This window comes from Gouania willdenowi, chromosome 5 (assembly GCF_900634775.1).
Source record: "Gouania willdenowi chromosome 5, fGouWil2.1, whole genome shotgun sequence".
Lineage (NCBI taxonomy): Eukaryota > Metazoa > Chordata > Actinopteri > Blenniiformes > Gobiesocidae > Gouania > Gouania willdenowi.
Genome location: NC_041048.1, coordinates 357,393 through 378,666, shown reverse-complemented (window position 1 = coordinate 378,666; position 21,274 = coordinate 357,393). Strand labels below are relative to the sequence as shown.

At 41.4% G+C, this 21,274-nt stretch overlaps 3 protein-coding genes across 4 annotated transcripts; 1 reads left to right on the top strand and 2 right to left on the bottom strand.

The window, feature by feature from the left end:
- Positions 1 to 7: 7 nt before the first annotated feature.
- LOC114463907 (DNA-directed RNA polymerase II subunit RPB11-a) lies at positions 8 to 1,159 on the bottom strand. Its single transcript, XM_028447792.1, has 3 exons — positions 985 to 1,159; positions 229 to 337; positions 8 to 166 (listed from the first exon to the last, which is right to left on the bottom strand). The coding sequence occupies exons 1-3, from the start codon at positions 1,125 to 1,127 to the stop codon at positions 65 to 67; spliced, it is 354 nt and encodes a 117-aa protein (XP_028303593.1). The 5' UTR covers positions 1,128 to 1,159; the 3' UTR covers positions 8 to 64.
- A 3,263-nt stretch (positions 1,160 to 4,422) lies between these two features.
- Positions 4,423 to 10,826, top strand: LOC114463904 (ubiquitin-conjugating enzyme E2 C-like). 2 transcript variants are annotated; one of them, XM_028447786.1, is made up of 7 exons: positions 4,423 to 4,548; positions 4,692 to 4,788; positions 7,766 to 7,793; positions 8,132 to 8,218; positions 9,305 to 9,509; positions 10,251 to 10,310; positions 10,705 to 10,826. In XM_028447786.1, the coding sequence occupies exons 2-7, from the start codon at positions 4,694 to 4,696 to the stop codon at positions 10,740 to 10,742; spliced, it is 513 nt and encodes a 170-aa protein (XP_028303587.1). In that variant the 5' UTR covers positions 4,423 to 4,548; positions 4,692 to 4,693; the 3' UTR covers positions 10,743 to 10,826. The 2 variants fall into 2 exon arrangements, with proteins under 2 accessions (XP_028303587.1, XP_028303589.1); XM_028447788.1 differs by having other exon boundaries at positions 4,432 to 4,627.
- An 837-nt stretch (positions 10,827 to 11,663) lies between these two features.
- On the bottom strand, positions 11,664 to 14,155 carry LOC114462861 (regulator of G-protein signaling 9-binding protein-like). Its single transcript, XM_028445931.1, has 4 exons — positions 13,990 to 14,155; positions 13,743 to 13,931; positions 13,541 to 13,674; positions 11,664 to 11,822 (listed from the first exon to the last, which is right to left on the bottom strand). The coding sequence occupies exons 1-4, from the start codon at positions 14,153 to 14,155 to the stop codon at positions 11,664 to 11,666; spliced, it is 648 nt and encodes a 215-aa protein (XP_028301732.1).
- Positions 14,156 to 21,274: the final 7,119 nt, after the last annotated feature.

Sequence of the window (21,274 nt, the reverse complement as noted above, 5' to 3'; positions counted from 1 at the left end):
CACACCATTTCCTGGACATCACACTTTATTCAAACACACTGATGACATCACAGAGTGGGCGGGGTCACTCGATGCCCTCCTGCTTGTCTTTGATGGCAACCCTGAACCTTTCCTCCAATAGGGAGAGCTCGCTGATCAGATCTGTGATGGCATTGGTGAACGCCTCCTGTGTGTGCACACTATTGGTCAGTGTCGTCATGTGATCACCATCAGTGTGTGTGTGTGTACCTGGGGGCTGTAGTCTGGAGTCGTTTGAACTCTGATGACGATCTTGTGTTCTAGAGGATGAGGAACTTTATATCCTGCAAATAACACCTGAGGATCCTTCAGCAGCTGTCTGTGACACACACACACACACACACACAGTGTTTACATGGACACGAGGACGCTCCGTGTGTAGCGATGTGTGTGTAATAGGTTTGTCACGTAAGGGCGACCGTGGCTCAGGTGGTAGTGGGTTGTCTTCTGATCGAGAGGTTGGGGGTTCGATCCCAGTACCTGACTATGTGTCGAAGTGTCCTTGGGCAAGGCACTGAACCCTAAGTTGCTCCCAGTGGTCGACTAGTGCCTTGCATGTCAGTCCTGTCCCACTGGTGAATGAGCTGATATGTAAAGCTTCAGTGTGGTTATAAAACTCTATAAATCAAGTCCATTTAACATTTACGTTACTAGAATTTCAAACTCGATATCGATACTCAGAGAAACTCGATACCGCGGGGCAAAAAAAGAAGCATAATTAACTTTAATAAAGTTGAAAAAACAAACTATGAACAGTATATTTTTAAATGTAGTGTAACATTTAACATCTGTAAACAACAACTATTACACTTTTTTGAGAAAGTATGACAAAATTTAGCATATTTTTCCTTCTCATTTTTGACTAAAACTGGTTGTACAGCTTGTTTTTAAAATATTCATATATTATTTTCATAAAAAATGAATAGTGTGTGTGTCCATGTTATTGTGTAGTAGTGTGTAACTCACGCTCTGATCGCGTTCCCCAGCGTGTGTTCCTCTTTATTCAAAGTGAATAAACACGTGTTTGGAACCTTCGTATCTTTGCTGATGTTGATCTTTTTCTCTCCTTCGAACAGAAGAAAAGACTCAAAAGCTGGAGGCGCGTTCATGGCGGCGGATTGACACTCTGACGTCACTTCCTTTTTCTTCTTCTGTTTTCCGGCAGACTGTACACTGAAAACGCGTAATGCTGCCCTCTTCTGTTCAATAGAATCACTGCACTTTAGATTCTCAAACAGAGGTTGGTGGACAGAAAATAACCTTATCTATTAAACACTGATTTGTTTGAGGCAAAAACGTTGATCAAAGATTGAAAGTTCTTTAAAAAACATTTTCCTCTTTTATCAGAGTAACAGACACATGACAGTAAAACATGTGAAATAGTCACTGACATAATTCAATATGCGGAAAAAGCCCACAATGCCCCAGTTTTAATCTGGTTAGTTTAACATTTTTTTACTAAACAATTTCAAAATTACAAAGACTCAGTGAGGATAATATCTGAACTTATTACAGCTGTAGAAGCAAGAACAGAATAAAAACAACATCTAAAGCAAAAGGAGGTACAATAAAGGAAAGCAAAAGAGCACAAAAATATATATAAACTATAAAATAAAATATATATAAAATATAATCGGAGCAGAGACAGAGGAGATCAGGGATAAACATGTTGACCAGTTTACAACTTCACAGAGCGGACCGAGACGAGGAGCTACAGAGAAGATGAAAGGTGGAGGAATCTGCTTTGATGTGAACTTTAACTGGTGTAACGACGTGACAGTGATCCTCCAGCACTGCTCTCCTCACCTGGAATCCTTGATTATCAACAACAAACCCTTCTATTCTCCCCGTGAGTTCACTTCATCCATCCTGGTTGGTGTGTACATCCCACCATCAGCTGATGTGTGTGAGGCACAGCGCACACTCGCCGACCAGATCCTGTGCATGGAGCGGACCTACCTGGACTCTTTTATCATTGTGCTTGGTGACTTTAATAAAGGTAACCTCTCACACCAGCTCCACAAATATAGACAATTAATTAAATGTCTGACCAGAGAGGAGAAGACACTGGATCACTGTTACACCACACTAAGCAGTGCTTATCACGCCGTTTCCCGTGCTGCACTGGGCCTATCAGACCATGTGATGGTCCACCTGATTCCTTCATACAGACAGAGGCTGAAGCTCTGTAAACCTGTGGTGAAGGAATCTAAACAGTGGACCAGTGAAGCAGTGGAGAAACTCCAGGAGTGTTTGGACTGGACTGACTGGGATGTTTTCAGGTCTGTGAACAGTTCTCTGGATGAGTTTACAGACGCTGTGACGTCCTACATCAGCTTCTGTGAGGACAGCTGTATTCCATCAAAGACCAGGGTGAGTTATAACAATGACAAACCCTGGTTCACAGCTAAGCTCAGAGGGCTGAGGGCAGACAAAGAGGTCGCTTTCAGGAGTGGAGACAGAGCCAGGTACAGAGAGTCGAAGTACACGTTTGGAAAGGAGGTGAGAAAAGACTCAGAGAAGCTACAACATCAGTTCTCTGCTAACGACTGCTTCTGTCTGGAGAGGCTCAGGTAAATAACAAACTACAAGCCCAGAGCTCCTGATGCTGCTAACAACCTCTGCCTGACCAACAGTCTGAATAACTTCTATTGTAGATTTGACAGACAATGGGACAGACCTGACTCCTCCCCCCTCACACCTCTGACCAGCCTCACTCCATCACCTTCACCTACACCAGGATCCTGTTTGTGGACTTCAGCTCTGCTTTCAACACTATAATCCCAGCTCTCCTTCAGGACAAGCTTTCTTAGCTGAACGTGCCAGACTCCACCTGCACGTGGATCACAGACTTCCTGTCTGACAGGAAGCAGCACGTGAAGCTGGGAAAAACCATCTCTGCTCCAGGACCATCAGCACTGGTTCTCCTCAGGGCTGTGTTCTTTCTCCTCTGATCTTCTCCCTGTACACCAACAGCTGCACCTCCTCTCACCAGTCGGTCAAACTCCTGAAGTTTGCAGACGACACGACCATCATCGTCTCATCTCTGATGGACCTGGAGCTCAACGCTTTAAAGACAGTAGAGATGATAGCAGACTTCAGGAAGAACCCAGCCCCCCTCACCCCCCTCACCCTGGGAGACTCTACAGTGAGCTCTGTGGAGAACTTCTGCTTCCTGGGGACCATCATCACTCAGGACCTCAAGTGGAGCTGAACATCAGCTCCATCATCAAAAAAGCTCAGCAGAGGATGTACTTCCTGTAGCAGCTGAAGAAGTTCAGTGTTCCAACAAAGATGATGGTGAACTTCTACAGCTCCATCATCCAGTCCATCCTCTGCTCCTCCATCACCATCTGGTACGCTGCAGCTACTGCCAAGGACAAGGCCAGACTGCAGCGTATCATCCACTCTGCAGAGAAGGTCATCGGCTGCAATCTGCCCTCCCTCCAGGACAGTGTCTGCTGCTTCATATCTAATCATTTATATTGATTTTTAATGTAAACCAACCGCTTCTTATAGCAGCGTCACAAGTCACTGAGCCATCATAACATCATAGATGTATGATCTACAGATTTAACTGTATAATAATATAAAACAATAATCAAGCCTTAAAAGTGTATTAATTTAAATGATCATCTCCTCCTTTATATTATCTACAGGTTTATATTCAGTGAACTTTACTACAGACGTCAGTAGATGTTTTAATGTAGATCAACCTCTCAGTGTGTTTCACTAAATGATCTACATCTACAATGTTAGAAAGAAAACTACCGTTAGCACAAAAACATAAAGCAGCATAACATTAGTAATGATGTGAACACGTCTGTGGTGTGTGATGTCACTAATGTGTTTCAGAGAAAAGTGTTAAGGTTTATTAAAGTGTTCAGGTGGGCGGAGCCAGGTAGAAACCCAGGGTTTCTTTGATAAAACCTGTCAGTGACCAGGTTTAGTTCAGGGACAATGTTACCATGGTAACAGACTCAGAGTTTGAACATAACCTGTTTTATAGAACACCACTCTGGTTGACCACAGTCTACTGCCCTGCACAAGAGCTTCACGTCACTTCCTGTGCCCTCACGTGAATTAAAAGTCGTTACTGCCTCCCACTGGCGAACAGAAGAATTACAGGGCTAATCATTTTTGTTTATTTTTTTAAAACTCACGGAGACTGAATTTATCTTTATTCATTCATTTATGAACTCAGTTAGATTATTTATAAATATATTTATTTATATATATTATTATATATATTGATTATTATTTTTAGATTTTCCAGTCTCGTCCTTAAAGCTATGACGTCACTACCCCAGTCCTATCACAGTGCCTCTCTTCACAAAGCTTGTTTTTAAACCTCGATAGCTGATTGGCTCTCCCAGCCTATAGGGCGGGGGCTGATTTCAAATCTCGGCTCCTGATTGGCTCTCTCAGCTATTGAACGGTATCCGTTTAAACCACAGTGCGGGAGACCCAGAGTCCGTTAGAACCGATCACAGACACGGCTACGGACACAGCTACGGACACAGACCAGCGGTCAGATTTCCGTCCGTCTGTTATTAACTCAATTTTTTTTTTTTACCCACAGACAGACAGGCTAACAGCGGAGCTAACGGTAGAAGCCAACAGAGTTAGCTAGTTCAGTATCAGTGTCAGTAACTGTCTGTCTGTGTCTGTAGGTATGGCCTCCTCTCAGAACGTAGATCCTTCTTCTTCAGCTTCTCTCAAAGGAAACGAGAACAACAGCAGCTCCACCAGAGGCTCCGTCAGTAAGAGGTACGTGTGTGTGTGTGTGTGTGTGTGTGTGTGTGTGTGTGTGTGTGTGTGTGTGTGTGTGTAATTCATTGTTTTAACCAAACACACAGAAAACACCTTGGAGGAGGACTGAGATAATGCAGAATTGAAATCTGACTGTAGAAGAGCTGAGCGTAAATGGAGATCAACAAAACTCCAAATTCATCTAGAACTATACAAAATAAGTCTGTGTAAATCCAATGATGGTTTGTTCAAAGCAAGGCAGCAATACTTTTCTGAAATTATTGCCAAAAATGTCAACAACTCTTACACGTTGTTTTCTGTAATTGAAAAGCTCACAACCCCCCAGATCAGATAGCCCCTGAATTACTGTCAGCTGGAAAATGTAATGAATTTACTGTATATTTCAATGAAAAAATACAATCAATAAGGTTAAACATCAGAACAAACCAGCAAAATAACAGCTTCAACCACTGAGGGATGAGTCAACTACAATGTTAGAGTTTATTACAGTGAACCCAAAAACAATAGAGGAAACTGTTCAGCAGCTGAATCCATCAACGTGTTGCCTTGACACAAAACCCTCAAACTTCTTTAAAACTGTTGTAAAGTCATTTATCACTGATTAGTATCAGATAATTAACTGATCATTCCAATCAGGCACCGTAACAAAATCCCTGAAAGTAGAGAACACTGGATGCCTCTATACTGGCTAACTATAGACCAATCAGAACCTTCCATTCATGGCCAACATCATTGAGAAGATGGTCTTCAACCAACTGAGTCAATTCTTAACATTCAACAAAATATCATCGGTCATCGGCTGCAATCTGCCCTCCCTCCAGGACCTGAACCCCTTCAGGATTTTGAGGCGTGCAGGAAAGATTGTGGCCGACTCCTCCCACCCCGGTCATAAACTGTTTCAATCTCTCCCTTCTGGAAGGAGGTTTAGGTCCATCAGGACTAGAACCTCCAGACACAAAAACAGCTTATTTCCCTCTGCCACCATCCACATGAACACACCCCAAGTCACCCACTGATATATATTTATCCTTTATTCTCTATCTATCCTTTATTTATTCCTCATCCTTTATATTTATCATTATTATTATTGTTGCTGGGTTGTTCTTTGTTTTTTTTCTTTCTTTATTTTTTGTTGTTTGTTTCGTGCACCAACTACCAAGACAAATTCCTTGTACTGTCCTTAAAACTGTACATGGCCATTAAAAACATTTCTGATTCTGATATTTGATAAATTTCAGTCAGGTTTTGGTTCTCATCACAGCACAGAAACTGATCTGATCAAAGTGATCAATGACATAAGGTTGAACACTGATTCAGGAAAAGTATCTGTTCTCATTCTATTGGATCTAAGTCTACATTTGACACTGTAGATCATACAATGTTGTTACACAGATTGTAAACATGGTTTGGACTAAATGTTAAAGTAATGGTTTAAGTTTTACTTGGAGGATCAAAGTTATTTTGTAAACTTTGAATCTGACAGATTACCAATGTCCTGTGGGGTTCCTCAGGGATCTGTTCTTGGACCTCTTCTGTTTAGCCTTTATATGCTTCCTTTAGGACACATTTTACACAACTGTAAGGTTGATGACACAACTATATCTATTAGGGATGTAACGATTAATCGTAAGGCAGTTAAAAATCGATTCATAGGTATCACGGTTGATATCGATTTTCTGAAAATTTAATCGCAGTACTTTTTTAACCAGCAGAGGGCGCTATCCACAAGTGTAGGCGGCGGGCGGAGTCTGCTAATACTTTCTTTCTGGTTGCCTTCTACTCTTAAACATGTTAATAAATGATTCCTTACCCCTTTAGCACCGAAAGAATATCTGTAATATTACTTGAATATCTGTAAAAGTCACGTTTTTCTATTAGCTCTGTCTGCTAGCATAGCATCTCTTCTTCACTGCAAGATATTTGCATGCCAACCGACCACTGTGTTACCAGCGCCCTCTGCTGGTCCAAACAAATATGACGTAAATCATTGCAATCACGTTTTTTTTTTTTTTTTTAAAGTCCAATTGTTAAGGCACAAAATACATTTTCAGTTGCACTTTTAAAAGAAAAAGAACTATTATGCAGTTTTGCATTGTTTATTATAGAACCAGAATTTAAATTATTGGCTTCATTTTCATTTGTATTATTCCTTTATTTATTTCATTCAAGATTTATTTTAGTTAAATTGCATTGTTTTGAATAGTTTATCAAGGAATTATATCGGGAGTTGAGTGAATCGTTACATCCCTAATATCTATCACTGAACCCAGATGACTATGGTCCCATTGAGGTGTTGTGTGACTGCTTAGAAAAAGTGAAAACTTCCTTCAACTAAACCATGACAAGATGGAGGTGATTGTCTTTGGTAACAATGAAAAGAGGACTGCTGTCAGCAAGTATCTGAGTCTGGATCTTTAGAAGATAAAGACCAAGTCAAAAACCTTGGTGTTCTGATTGACTCAGATCTGACGTTCAGCATCAGATCAAATCTATCACAAACACATCTTCTACCACCTAAAGAACATCTCCAGAGTGAAAGGTTTAATGGCTCAGAAAGATCAGGAGAAACTGGTCCATGCTTTTATCTCCAGCAGACTGGACTATTGTAATGGTCTTCATCAAACATCTACAGCTGGTTCAGAACGCTGCAGCTCAGGTCTGAACCAGAACAAAGAGGTCAGAACACATTACACTGGCTCCCAGTCAGCCTCAGAGGAGACTGTAAAGTTCTGCTGCTGGTTATAAATGTGTGAATGGGTATACAAATACATTTGCCTTGCCTTAGTGTGTGTGTGTGTGTGTGTGTGTGTGTGTGTGTGTGTGTGTGTGTGTGTGTGTGTGTGTGTGTGTGTGTGTGTGTGTGTGTGTGTGTGTGTGTGTGTGTGTGTGTGTGTGTGTGTGTGTGTGTGTGTGTGTGTGTGTGTGTGTGTGTGTGTGTGTGTGTGTGTGTGTGTGTGTGTGTGTGTGTGCGCAGGCTGCAGCAGGAGCTGATGACTCTCATGGTGAGTTCACTGATCGTCTGAATTTTCAGCTCCTTCAGGTGCTCTCATTGTTCTACAGTTTAGAGTTAATCCTGGTTTATCTAATCTCAGAGGGTTAGGGTTAAATCCTGTTAGTCAGACTAACTCTGTTTACACAACGTTTTGTTTCTGTTTTTGTTTCCAAAAAGTTCAACATTCACACATTTTCTGAAGAATCTGTTTACATGAGACATAAACATGTAATTAACATTATAAACATTAACAGGTAGTAAACAGACACATGCAGAACAGTTGTAATGTTTAGTGGTTTTTCCAGTGTGTGTGTGTGTGTGTTTGTATTAATGTCTGTGTGTGTGTAGATGTCAGGTGATAAAGGGATCTCAGCGTTTCCAGAGTCTGATAATTTGTTCCGATGGATAGGGACCATCGATGGAGCTCAGGGAACGGTAACTATTCTCACCTGGTCACTAGTTAGTCTCACCTGGTCACTAGTTAGTCTCACCTGGTCACTAGTTAGTCTCACCTGGTCACTAGTTAGTCTCACCTGGTCACTAGTTAGGTCTCACCCTGGTCACTAGTTAATCTCACTTGGTCACTAGTTAGGTTCACCTGGTCACTAGTTAGTCTCACCTGGTCACTAGTTAGTCTCACCTGGTCACTAGTTAGTCTCACCTGGTCACTAGTTAATCTCACTTGGTCACTAGTTAGTCTCACCTGGTCACTAGTTAGTCTCACCTGGTCACTAGTTAGTCTCACCTGGTCACTAGTTAGTCTCACCTGGTCACTAGTTAGTCTCACCTGGTCACTAGTTAGTCTCACCTGGTCACTAGTTAGTCTCACTTGGTCACTAGTTAGTCTCACCTGGTCACTAGTTAGTCTCACTTGGTCACTAGTTAGTCTCATCTGGTCACTAGTTAGTCTCACCTGGTCACTAGTTAGTCTCACTTGGTCACTAGTTAGTCTCACTTGGTCACTAGTTAGTCTCACCTGGTCACTAGTTAGTCTCACCTGGTCACTAGTTAGTCTCACTTGGTCACTAGTTAATCTCACCTGGTCACTAGTTAGTCTCACCTGGTCACTAGTTAGTCTCACCTGGTCACTAGTTAGTCTCACCTGGTCACTAGTTAGTCTCACCTGGTCACTAGTTAGTCTCACCTGGTCACTAGTTAGTCTCACCTGGTCACTAGTTAGTCTCACTTGGTCACTAGTTAGTCTCACCTGGTCACTAGTTAGTCTCACCTGGTCACTAGTTAGTCTCACCTGGTCACTAGTTAGTCTCACCTGGTCACTAGTTAGTCTCACTTGGTCACTAGTTAGTCTCACCTGGTCACTAGTTAGTCTCACCTGGTCACTAGTTAGATCAGCTGATTAAAGCTCTTACACAAACAGTCCATCAGTTAATCCTCTCTGACAGTCAGAACATGTTGCACCTTCTCCCCTTCCTGTTTCCTACATGACTCACTTCCTGTTTCCTTCCATCAACGTGATTGATCACTGGGGATGATGTAGACTGATGTTGATCAATGTTCCAGGTGTACGAGGGTCTGAGGTTCAGGCTGACTTTAGATTTTCCTCCTGGGTATCCGTACTCCGCTCCACGCGTCTCCTTCCTGTCTCCATGTTTCCATCCTAACGTTGATGAGAACGGATCAATATGTTTAGACATCCTGAAGGAGAGATGGAGCGCCTCCTACGATGTACGCTGTGTTCTACTGTCAGTGCAGAGTCTGCTCTCAGGTACACACACACTGTTACACACACACACTGTTACACACACATCTACACACACACACACTGTTACACACACACACTGTTACACACGCACACTATTACACACATCTACACACACACTGTTACACACTGTTACACACACACACACACTGTTACACACACACACTGTTACACACACACACACTGTTACACACACACACTGTTACACACGCACACTATTACACACATCTACACACACACTGTTACACACTGTTACACACACACACACTGTTACACACACACACTGTTACACACACACACACTGTTACACACATCTACACACACACACACTGTTACACACACACACTGTTACACACGCACACTATTACACACATCTACACACACACACACTGTTACACACACACACTGTTACACACATTTACACACACACTGTTACACACACACACAGTCACACACACACTGTTACACACATCTACACACACACACACACAGTTACACACATCTACACACACACACAGTCACACACATTTACACACACTGTTACACACACACACACAGTCACTCACACACTGTTACACACACACATCTACACACACTGTTACACACACCTGTCCCATTGACTGTGTGTGTGTGTGTGTGTGTGTGTGTGTGTGTGTGTGTGTGTGTGTGTGTGTGTGTGTGTGTGTGTGTGTGTGTGTGTGTGTGTGTGTGTGTGTGTGTGTGTGTGTGTGTGTGTGTGTGTTTCAGAGCCCAATAATGAGAGTCCTTTAAACTCAGCAGCAGCAGAACTGTGGAAGGATCCTGTAGGTTAGTGTGTGTGTGTGTGTATATAGTATGGTGTGTATATAGTGTGTGTGTATCTGTGTGTATGGTGTGTATATAGTGTGTGTGTAACTGTGTGTATGGTGTGTGTGTGTATGGTGTGTAAATAGTGTGTGTATGGTGTGTGTGTATCTGTGTGTAAATAGTGTGTGTGTGTGTGTATATAGTGTGTGTGTATGGTGTGTATATAGTGTGTGTGTATCTGTGTGTATGGTGTGTATATAGTGTGTGTGTGTGTGTGTAACTGTGTGTATGGTGTGTATATAGTGTGTGTAACTGTGTGTATATAGTGTGTGTGTATGGTGTGTATATAGTGTGTGTAACTGTGTGTATATAGTGTGTGTGTATAGTGTGTAACAGTGTGTTTGTTGTCTTACAGCTTACAGAGCTCACCTCCTCTCCACTCTGCAGCAGTGATCACCTGATGTGTGTGTGTTACTGTGTGTGCGTTGTACAGTATTTTTATGTTTGTGTGTTACCTTCAAATAAAGTTCTGCTCCAATCAATCTGTTCATTAATCTGATTGGTCCTCAAGTCATTAGGGGCGTGGTCACACTCGTTTGATGAGAATGTGATCACAGCTTGAGCTCCACCTACAGGGGGTGGAGTCTCTGCTTGCTTCATATTTCACCACTGATTCATCCTCCAATAAAGTGTGTATAGTTATTTACTGATTAATAAGTTTTACAGAAAACAGAAAAATAACATCACGAAATGAATAAATTAACCTGATTAGTTTAAATACTGCAGTTTGTACATTTGTTTCACCGTTTCTGCTCCAAATTTAGAAATCAGCCAATCACAGCCCTGTTTACAATCAGCGCTCCATCAGCTGTTTGGGGCGTTCCTATTGGTCAGACTCAGACAGCAACGCTGACACTACAACAGTAACTAGCGAACGGGCTAGCTCTGTTACATCGTCACTTTTTATACAAGTATGCTACTAATGCCAAGCTTTTATTTTGAAGGTGTGATGTAAGGAAGCCACTGCTTTCATTTATTTATGTTGTTTTTCAAACTTTGTGATGTCATAGGTTTTGAATTCAGTCTGTAAACAGGAGAGTATCTACACAACCACACCGCTTTTATTTTGACATCAGCTCACTCACCGCTTTTATTTTGACATCAGTTCACACACAGGAACCAGTATTTCTGGTGATGGTGATGATGTCATACTGAGATCATAATCCAATAAACAAATAAAACATGTTCACTTTGAAAACAAAAATTAAGCATTTTTTTTTAGCAAAATGTAATTTTCTGCATGTGCGTGCATATACAGCATCTGTTTTATTTTGTATAATGACCAAAAACACTTTATTTTGAAAGAACCAGCTTTTATTTAGAAGCCCTGATGCAGCAGCAGCTGGAAACCTTGTTGCTATGGGTGACGACCTCCATCAGGTCCTCCAGACTGTCGTCAGGGGTGTCCAACTCAGTGCCCGACTCAAACCAGGCCGGGTTACCACACTCCACCGCCCACAGGAAGACAGGAACCTTTAGAGGAACCACAGATAGACAGGAACCTTTAGAGGAACCACAGATAGATAGGAACCTTTAGAGGAACCACAGATAGATAGGAACCTTTAGAGGAACCACAGATAGACAGGAACCTTTAGAGGAACCACAGATAGATAGACAGGAACATTTAGAGGAACCACAGATAGATAGACAGGAACCTTTAGAGGAACCACAGATAGATAGGAACCTTTAGAGGAACCACAGATAGATAGACAGGAACCTTTAGAGGAACCACAGATAATAGATAGACAGGAACATTTAGAGGAACCACAGATAGACAGGAACCTTTAGAGGAACCACAGATAGATAGACAGGAACATTTAGAGGAACCACAGATAGACAGGAACATTTAGAGGAACCACAGATAGACAGGAACCTTTAGAGGAACCACAGATAGACAGGAACCTTTAGAGGAACCACAGATAGACAGGAACGATTAGAGGAACCACAGATAGATAGAACATTTAGAGGAACCACAGATAGATAGACAGGAACATTTAGAGGAACCACAGATAGATAGACAGGAACCTTTAGAGGAACCACAGATAGACAGGAACCTTTAGAGGAACCACAGATAGATAGACAGGAACATTTAGAGGAACCACAGATAGATAGACAGGAACATTTAGAGGAACCACAGATAGATAGACAGGAACATTTAGAGGAACCACAGATAGACAGGAACCTTTAGAGGAACCACAGATAGACAGGAACCTTTAGAGGAACCACAGATAGATAGACAGGAACCTTTAGAGGAACCACAGATAGACAGGAACCTTTAGAGGAACCACAGATAGATAGACAGGAACCTTTAGAGGAACCACAGATAGACAGGAACCTTTAGAGGAACCACAGATAGATAGACAGGAACATTTGAGGGAACCACAGATAGATAGACAGGAACCTTTAGAGGAACCACAGATAGATAGACAGGAACCTTTAGAGGAACCACAGATAGATAGACAGGAACATTTAGAGGAACCACAGATAGACAGGAACCTTTAGAGGAACCACAGATAGACAGGAACATTTAGAGGAACCACAGATAGATAGACAGGAACCTTTAGAGGAACCACAGATAGATAGACAGGAACCTTTAGAGGAACCACAGATAGATAGACAGGAACCTTTAGAGGAACCACAGATAGACAGGAACCTTTAGAGGAACCACAGATAGATAGACAGGAACATTTAGAGGAACCACAGATAGACAGGAACCTTTAGAGGAACCACAGATAGATAGACAGGAACCTTTAGAGGAACCACAGATAGACAGGAACCTTTAGAGGAACCACAGATAGACAGGAACATTTAGAGGAACCACAGATAGATAGACAGGAACCTTTAGAGGAACCACAGATAGATAGACAGGAACATTTAGAGGAACCACAGATAGACAGGAACATTTAGAGGAACCACAGATAGACAGGAACCTTTAGAGGAACCACAGATAGATAGACAGGAACCTTTAGAGGAACCACAGATAGACAGGAACCTTTAGAGGAACCACAGATAGACAGGAACATTTAGAGGAACCACAGATAGATAGACAGGAACCTTTAGAGGAACCACAGATAGATAGACAGGAACATTTAGAGGAACCACAGATAGATAGACAGGAACCTTTAGAGGAACCACAGATAGATAGACAGGAACCTTTAGAGGAACCACAGATAGACAGGAACCTTCCTCACCCTGAGCTGTAGCTCACTCAGGAGTTGTTCCGTCCTACAGATCTGAGTGTTCAGGTCCAGATTTGGTTCTTCTTCTAAACTGATCCATGACTCCTGAGGTGAAGCCTCCAGAACCACCAGCCCATCCACAGCACCTGAGGAACCACAGGAACCATCAAAGAACCAGACCAGAAACCAATTAGGGGGCGGGGCCTTAGCTCACCTGTGTTGACCAATGTGCGTCGATCAGTAAGAGGGAACCAACCAATCAGATGGCTCGCTTTACGCATGTCAGACAGGAAGTTCTCCACCGCAGACAGGAAGTTAACCCACAGACGTTCTGAAGACTTCCTGTCTTTCAACATGGAGGGGGTGGAGCCAGACAACTGACACAACAGACGCTGGGAAAGAGCTACAGACAGACAGACAGGTGAGAGACGGGTGAGCTACAGATGTAGCTACAGATGTACCTGACACCACTCTCTCAGCTCTTCTTCTACTCTCTTCCATCTGTTCCCTCAGGAAGTGTCCATCAGCTGAGCTGCCCACGCACGCCACCATGTGATGGAAACAGGAAGTGATGTAGGACAGCCGCTGGAGCGCCAACTCATCTACTGACCAACGCCACAGACTCATGGTCCTTCAGACAGACAGACAGACAGGTTACAGACAAACTACTGACAGACGCTTCAGTATTTCTATCCTCAGCCAATCTTTGAAGAGCTGTGTGTGTATGTGTGTGTGTGTGGGGGGGGGGGGGGGGGGGGACTCAGGGGACTCGTTAGTTTTAATTACAACAAAACAGCTGAGTCTGTAAGGGGCGGAGCCTCAGGCACACATATCAGTGACATTACAGTTCATGGATTTACCTGAAGCCTCCAGAGGTTTATTCTATAAAACAGGTTATGTTCAAACTCTGAGTATGTTACCATGGCAACATTGTCCATGAACTAAACCTGGTCACTGGCAGGTTTTATCAAAGAAACCCTGGGTTTCTACCTGGCTCCACCCACCTGAACACTTTAATAAACCTTAACACTTTTCTCTGAAACACATTAGTGACATCACACACCACAGACGTGTTCACATCATTACTAATGTTATGCTGCTTTATGTTTTTGTGCTAACTGTACACTAACTCTAACTCAAACAAATAAAATATGTGTACATTACATCATAAGAGCAGCAACATGAAAGAAAGAAAAGCAGTTTCAATGGAGTGGATTGATCTAAACAGATTAATATTTATCATAAATATCATGTTGTTCCATGAATGATTTTAGACATGAAGGCTATGTACTGTAGTTTATAGGCTCTACTGTCTGCTCGTGGAGTGGTTGTGATGTATTGAATGCTTATAAACTGTGGTTTTAAATACTATATATTTGTTTTGAAACAAAACTTGACTGTTTGATTTCTTTCCTAAACACACATGATTTTATGGATATTTGAGATGTAAAATGTACTGTTGTTCCTTTGTGTGACAGCTGTTAGTTATAAAGCACTTTGACTAATGGGGGGGTGTCACCTCCCCACTAATGGGGGGGGGGTCACCCCACCACTAATGGGGGGGGTCACCTCCAGCACACAGGAGAAATAGTTTCTGCTTCTTTTCTTTGTTTCACGTTAATGACATTATCATATGTTCATTCATTATGAATCCTTCTTCCTGCTATAAGTCACTATTGCTTTTGGCTTGTGATGCTCACATGGTTTGTCTCTAATTTGACCTTTTTTTGATCAACTGTATTTGTATGAATAAACTTTCTATTATAAACAATCCAGGAAATCAAGCCATGGCTTTTTTTTAACATCACTGTTTTTCATCATCTTTTTTCCACACGTGCTGAGGACACTTCATGTTACTCACCAATAGTTAGTTAGTTACCATAGTAACTGTTCAAACCGCCCTGCTGATCCAGGATTGGCTGATGGAGCTTCTTACGTCACTCAGTACAGAGAACACGTTTCTCTGGAGGCCAAGGATGACACGGTGATGTCATGTTTGAGTCATCGCTGCGGAGGGAGACCCGTTACCATAACAACTGTTAATCCAATACAATGAGACAAGGATGCTCCCCAAGTCCTTTTGAGTTCCTGCTGGTCACCCAGGTTATGGTAACACGTAGTGATGTCACTGCCTTAAGGAATGTTCTCAGGTTTAACATCTGTTTCTCCTGAAACATTGTGATCTAGTAAAAGATCCCTGTTAAACAACTCAGAGAAGAACTTTAAGGCTTTATTCAACAAATAAAAATAACTTAAACATGTGGTTAATGAGGGATTTGTTCTTAAAGGCAGAACGTTGTTGTTATCCAAACAATATCAAGATCTGTGTATTTTTCTGTAGTATTAGAAATACATATAATAATATTTAACTTTATGTGGAAGAACAGGTGTCATTACCTAAAAAAGAATTTAGGTAACGCCATGGATTGAATGTATTAACCTTTAAACTTTGAACAATTCTTTTAAGATGAACTGTTAATTAACTTATGTAGACGAAATCTTTCTCCACATGTATATTTAACTCATTAGGCTGAATACAGTGTTTGTTGAAATGTCATTATATAAAGTAGGAATCTTCCTGTAAAACATTCAAACTTCCACAAACAAGCTCTGCTGATCTGGAAAACTGATCTACAAACAACTGCTACATATGGAATAATGAGAATCCTTTATAAAAGAAATCTCTGCCATATACAGTACGGCTTGGATGGAACATGGAATTTTTTAGTAAAAGCAGAACTAAGTCACTTTTTCACTTTAATAATCCTTCTCATTGTCCCTGTGAGGGTAATACAAGTGTTATGGGGTGTTGGGGGTCTTTCACCCCCTTGCTGTCTGGACAGAAGACAACACTTGCAACTTTCCCTCCCTCTGACCCTGTGGCAGACGTACTTTATGTACAGTTCAATACACACCTAATTAATCAGCTGTGATGAGTCGCTTTAACACACGTGCTTTTTGATCACTTCATCGTTCTACAGTGGCGTCATTACCAGAGAACGTTATTGTGTGTGTGTGTGTGTGTGTGTGTGTGTGTGTGTGTGTGTGTGTGTGTGTGGTGTGTGGTGTGTGTGTGTGTGTGTGTGTGTGTGTGTGGTGACAGGCTAGTCAGAAAATACTTTAATAATCACAGGGGGAAATTATTTTTGTTACAGCTCCAGATATACAAACAATATAAACAATATATATATACAAGCCACATCTATTAAAAACAATAAAAATATAACTATACATATATAAAATGTCAACTGTACAGTTTATTTATGTGCAGAAAATGCAAAAAAGAGCAAAATGAAAAAGACTGTGTTTGAGTCAAGGTTACAGAAGGGGCGTGTCTGACTATCTTAGGGAGGAGTTATAGAGTTTAATGACCACAAGCAGGAATTATTTCCTGTGGCGCTCAGTGGTGCATCTGGGTAGGAGGAGTCTCCCCACTGAAAGTGCTCCTCTGCTGGGCCAGTGTGTCATAGAGAGGGTGTGTGACATTCATCCAAGATGGACTGAAGCCTGGACACCATCCTCCTCTCAGCCACGGTCGTCAGGGTGTCCAGCCCCTCCCCCACGACATCACCAGCCCTCCTGATCAGTTGTTTAGTCTGTTGTTGTCTGAGACCCTCAACCTACTGCCCAGCATGTGACAGCTAAGAAGATGGCACTGGCCAACAACAGACTCGTTAGAACATCCTCAGCATTGTCTGACAGATGTTAAAGGACCTCAGACCTCAGCCAGAGTCCCTTGGTCCTTTTTGTAGACGCTTCAGTGTTTTTTTAGTCCAGTCCCAACTTATTGTTGACGTACACCCCCATGTACTGGTATTCCTCTACAGTGTCCACAGGGACCCCTGGATGGAAACAGGGTCACTGGTGTTTTCGCCCTCCTCAGATCCACTATGAGCTCTTTTGTCTTTGTCACGTTGAGCTGCAGATGATTCAGTTTCACACCATGTTTCACCACAGTCCTGTATTCATTCTCATTTTCAATGCAGCCAACCACTGCTGAGTCATCAGAAAAGCTCTGAAGGTGGCAGGACAATCCCTGTGGGGCCCCAGTGTTGCTGACCACCCTATCAGACACACAGTTCTGTAGACGTCATCAACAATCCAGGACAAAATGGGGCCTCAATGTCCATCGCAGCCATCTTCTCACTCAGTAGAGATGGGGAGATTGGTTGTGAAAGCACTGGAGAAAGTCAAAGAACATGACTTTCAAAGTGCTCGTTTCCCTTATTATAAACAACTTACTGAGTCACTACAGGATGAGTTCACTACGTTATTCAAGATGAACTTGAATAACGTAGGGGGGGGGGGGGGGGGCTTTAGGGGGAGAACTAAGTAAAGTTACTCAGATCTGCTTTAATCAACTTCTTAACGATGTTTGTACTTTATTATGAAGAATTATTGTTTAAAGTTTCATTTGCCACGTTACCACATGTTCTTTATCATCACCACAGGGGCGCTTAGCTTTGGAAGGGACTGAAACAAATACTGCTGTTATAGAAAAATACTAAACGTGTTAACGTGTTAAACGTAGAAATGTTTGCTGAAGAGTTTTTTCATGATCCCAAACTCCGCCCCTCTCTACAGTTTGGTTTTTGTCTTTTGTATTTCTTCTTCTTCTTCTTCTTCTTCTTCTTCTTCTTCTTCTTCTTCTTCTTCTTCTTCTTCTTCTTCTTCTTCTCCATTGTTTCATATTTCTCATCTAAGAAACGGAGCGCTGCTCCTGTGGCTCCTCCCCAGTTCCTCTCTCCTGTCCCTGTCATGGCCATGTGTGGGTGTGAGTGTGATGAGGCGGAGCGTCCTCAGTGGTATCATAGTATATTTATTGTACCCACAGACTTTATAGCTCGACCAAGTCAGCTGCCTGGAAGGGAGTCAAGATCGCCTGCCTGAAACCTCCAAAATAAAACAGCCCCCATGTGTTTGTTATTGTCTTTCATGTTTCTTGATCAGGATGAAACTGAATTTCCCCTCTGGGATTAATAAAGTATAATCAATCAATCAATCAATCAATCAATCAATCAATCAATCAATCAATCAATCAATCAGTAGACATGATACAAACACATCCTGCTCTAATAGATACTGTATCTACTGAGAAGTTGTTTCCATTCTCCATCTTTTTCTGGTCTGATGATAAATTAAGTTTATTTTGGTGACCAGATTGTGGACAAAGATTAGTTTTTTTTTTTGTTACGTCAGTTAATTTTGAGCTCAGAGAAATTCCATATTCATAAAAACAAATGGCTAAAGTTAAACCAAACATTATCTGTTATGCTGCCACAGATTAAGTCATTAGAAATAACAAAGCGTACGTTATATGGAGACATATCGTGGAAGGAAGTGATCTTGTAAACTTCTTTCTTGGTTATTACCTGTTTTTTACTGTACACTGTACTGCTGAATAAGTATGTATTGATTTATGTCTGTATGTAACATCCACCATAATAAAGAAAAAAGAGCTTTATTTGGTGTCAACTCTTCATTCAAATACTTTTAAACTGTGAATTCAGCTTCAGACTGTTAGCATTAAATGCTAATGCTTATGATCATGTATCTACGTCACTTGTTTAGTAAAACCAATAAAAAGCCATTTTTCTTCAGTAGGAACCAAAGTTCTGTGGTGTATGTTTCCGGGGTCCGCGGTGTCTGCTGCTCTGTGACGTCACGGTGCTCTTCCTTAAGTGTCCGGTCTCACAACGTCCCCTCTCCATCCGATTCATCTGTAATCCGGTTCAATCCGACCCATCGACGCCGCAGTCATGGTGAGTTCGGTTCGGTTTGTCAGAGCTCGGGTTCTATCCGCTCTCACACCGACACATTTCAAAGTTAGTCGCCGTTTGAAGGCTTTTACCGGCCTTTGTAGGGTCCGGTCACCGCCGGTTGGAAACAATGGAGGCTCGCGGGAAACGTTGGACAAACGGAGCAAATATCTGACATTTAGTCTCAAAACTAACGTTAGTTTATCACTATTTCATTCCTATTTAATGTTTGTTTTAGTTCAGAGCTTGTATCGTCACCAGCTCAGCTGTAAACTTCTCATTTATAGATAAGTTAGCCTCTGTTAGCTGGATTAACTTAACCACACATTTACAATCAGATCAGTTGCTTTACAAAGATTATGATGAACAGCGGAACCAACATTACAAAAAAACGCTTTTTATCGACTTGGACCATTTACACACACTGGTGGTAGAACAGTGTAACTACAGCATTCAATAATGTTAATATTCAAATTTTCTCTGATTAATAAGTTATTGATTATCTGTGTGAATAATACATGTAAAGGTTAATAATCTCAGCGTTAACACAAAGTGTGTGTGTCTATAGAGGGTTTTAATGGCGTGTCATCAAACAGGAAGTGGCCATATTGGAGGTACTCAACAAGTAAACAAAGCAGATCTCGAAGGTGGTGGAACGTAAAGAATGGTGAAAATTGTCATGTTTTTGGCTGTACCAATCGGTCACACCGTGAGAAACATTGTTATAGACTGCCAAAAGTTCAAATCAGGGAGAATAATGTCATCAGAGGAAAGGAAGCGCTAGCGGTTAGCAAAGCTAAACCAGGATCTACGAGGCAAATCTGAATTGTTCGGCCCATTTCTTGTCAGGTTAGTGAATTGTTGCTAGCAGAGGCTCTGAACTCATTGTCTAGTGTATAGGGCTAAGGATAAACCATTATTATTTAAACCATTAATCCTGCGATTTTTTTTTGATGCATCGATTAATTAACGATTCATTTTTCCAATTTGATTATCTCCCCATTAATTGACAAAGTAATTTATACCTGTTTTACATATCTAAATAGGGATGCACCGAAATGAAAATTTGAAGCCGAAATAAATATAAACGCTTGGCCGAATACTGAATGTGGTTAAGTTTTTCACTATTTTTTTTTAATAGTGCATAAATAGCATAGAATACATTTTAGACATGTTTTTTCAGAAGAATGTAAATATTTATTATAGATAGATATTATGACATATTTTAAATATTCCAGTAACCTTTTCTTTTCATAAAAAGCACAACAAAGTTTATCATTTATATTAGTTCTTCAAATAAAACTAAACATGCATAAAAAAAACTAAAGTGTATTAAAGTGTGAGATATGATAAAATAACATTCTAATGGTTTATCTACAGTGATAAACATCATTTAGTCTCATTCAGAGGAACAAAGTGTAAAAGTTATGTTTCCTCTCTTGTTACATATTTTATAAAAAGTCAGCTTTAAACAGACAGTTGGATTTTACCCACGTTGGCAGGTGATGTCACCTAACACGCTCCTAGAATGTTAGCTCCTCCCTCCTCCAACTATCTAACTATCTAAAACAAACACTGCTGTTTATATAGAATATATATTATACTATTAACCATATATGTAATACAAACTGCACTACTTTTCTGCTGCTGATCGTATTGAGTCACTGCTTGGAGCCACGGACCCATTGTTTACACATCAGCTGTTAGCACTCCATGCTAATGCTACACCAGTCTATGTAGAGAGACCTGGTGTAGTGTAAGGAGGAAACAATGGAGATGTTTACGTATTCATGGCTAACAGCGCTAACAACGGACTCTGTTGTGGAATTGGATGGTTTATGCGGTGACGGAGAGCGGTAAGGAGAGAGTCTGGCTGTGTTTGTGTGTGAAAAGGAGGAGGAGCTACTGCTGCAGCAACGCACACACTTTTCTGACTCAAAATCACCTTGTTTGATTTGCGTCAGTGCACACGCTACTATCAGTCTGC

Excerpts from the sequence above, each read along its gene's own strand:
- LOC114463907 (XM_028447792.1), bottom strand. The coding sequence starts at position 1,127 with ATGAACGCGCCTCCAGCTTTTGAGTCTTTTCTTCTGTTCGAAGGAGAG. Across the intron at positions 338-984 it reads CTGGGGAACGCGATCAGAGC|ACAGCTGCTGAAGGATCCTC; the intron begins GTGAGTTACACA and ends TGTGTGTCACAG. Across the intron at positions 167-228 it reads CTCCAGACTACAGCCCCCAG|GAGGCGTTCACCAATGCCAT; the intron begins GTACACACACAC and ends GTGCACACACAG.
- LOC114462861 (XM_028445931.1), bottom strand. The coding sequence starts at position 14,155 with ATGAGTCTGTGGCGTTGGTCAGTAGATGAGTTGGCGCTCCAGCGGCTG. Across the intron at positions 13,932-13,989 it reads AGCTGAGAGAGTGGTGTCAG|CTCTTTCCCAGCGTCTGTTG; the intron begins GTACATCTGTAG and ends GTCTGTCTGTAG. Across the intron at positions 13,675-13,742 it reads ACGCACATTGGTCAACACAG|GTGCTGTGGATGGGCTGGTG; the intron begins GTGAGCTAAGGC and ends GTGGTTCCTCAG.
- LOC114463904 (XM_028447786.1), top strand. The coding sequence starts at position 4,694 with ATGGCCTCCTCTCAGAACGTAGATCCTTCTTCTTCAGCTTCTCTCAAA. Across the intron at positions 7,794-8,131 it reads AGGAGCTGATGACTCTCATG|ATGTCAGGTGATAAAGGGAT; the intron begins GTGAGTTCACTG and ends GTGTGTGTGTAG. Across the intron at positions 8,219-9,304 it reads TCGATGGAGCTCAGGGAACG|GTGTACGAGGGTCTGAGGTT; the intron begins GTAACTATTCTC and ends TCAATGTTCCAG.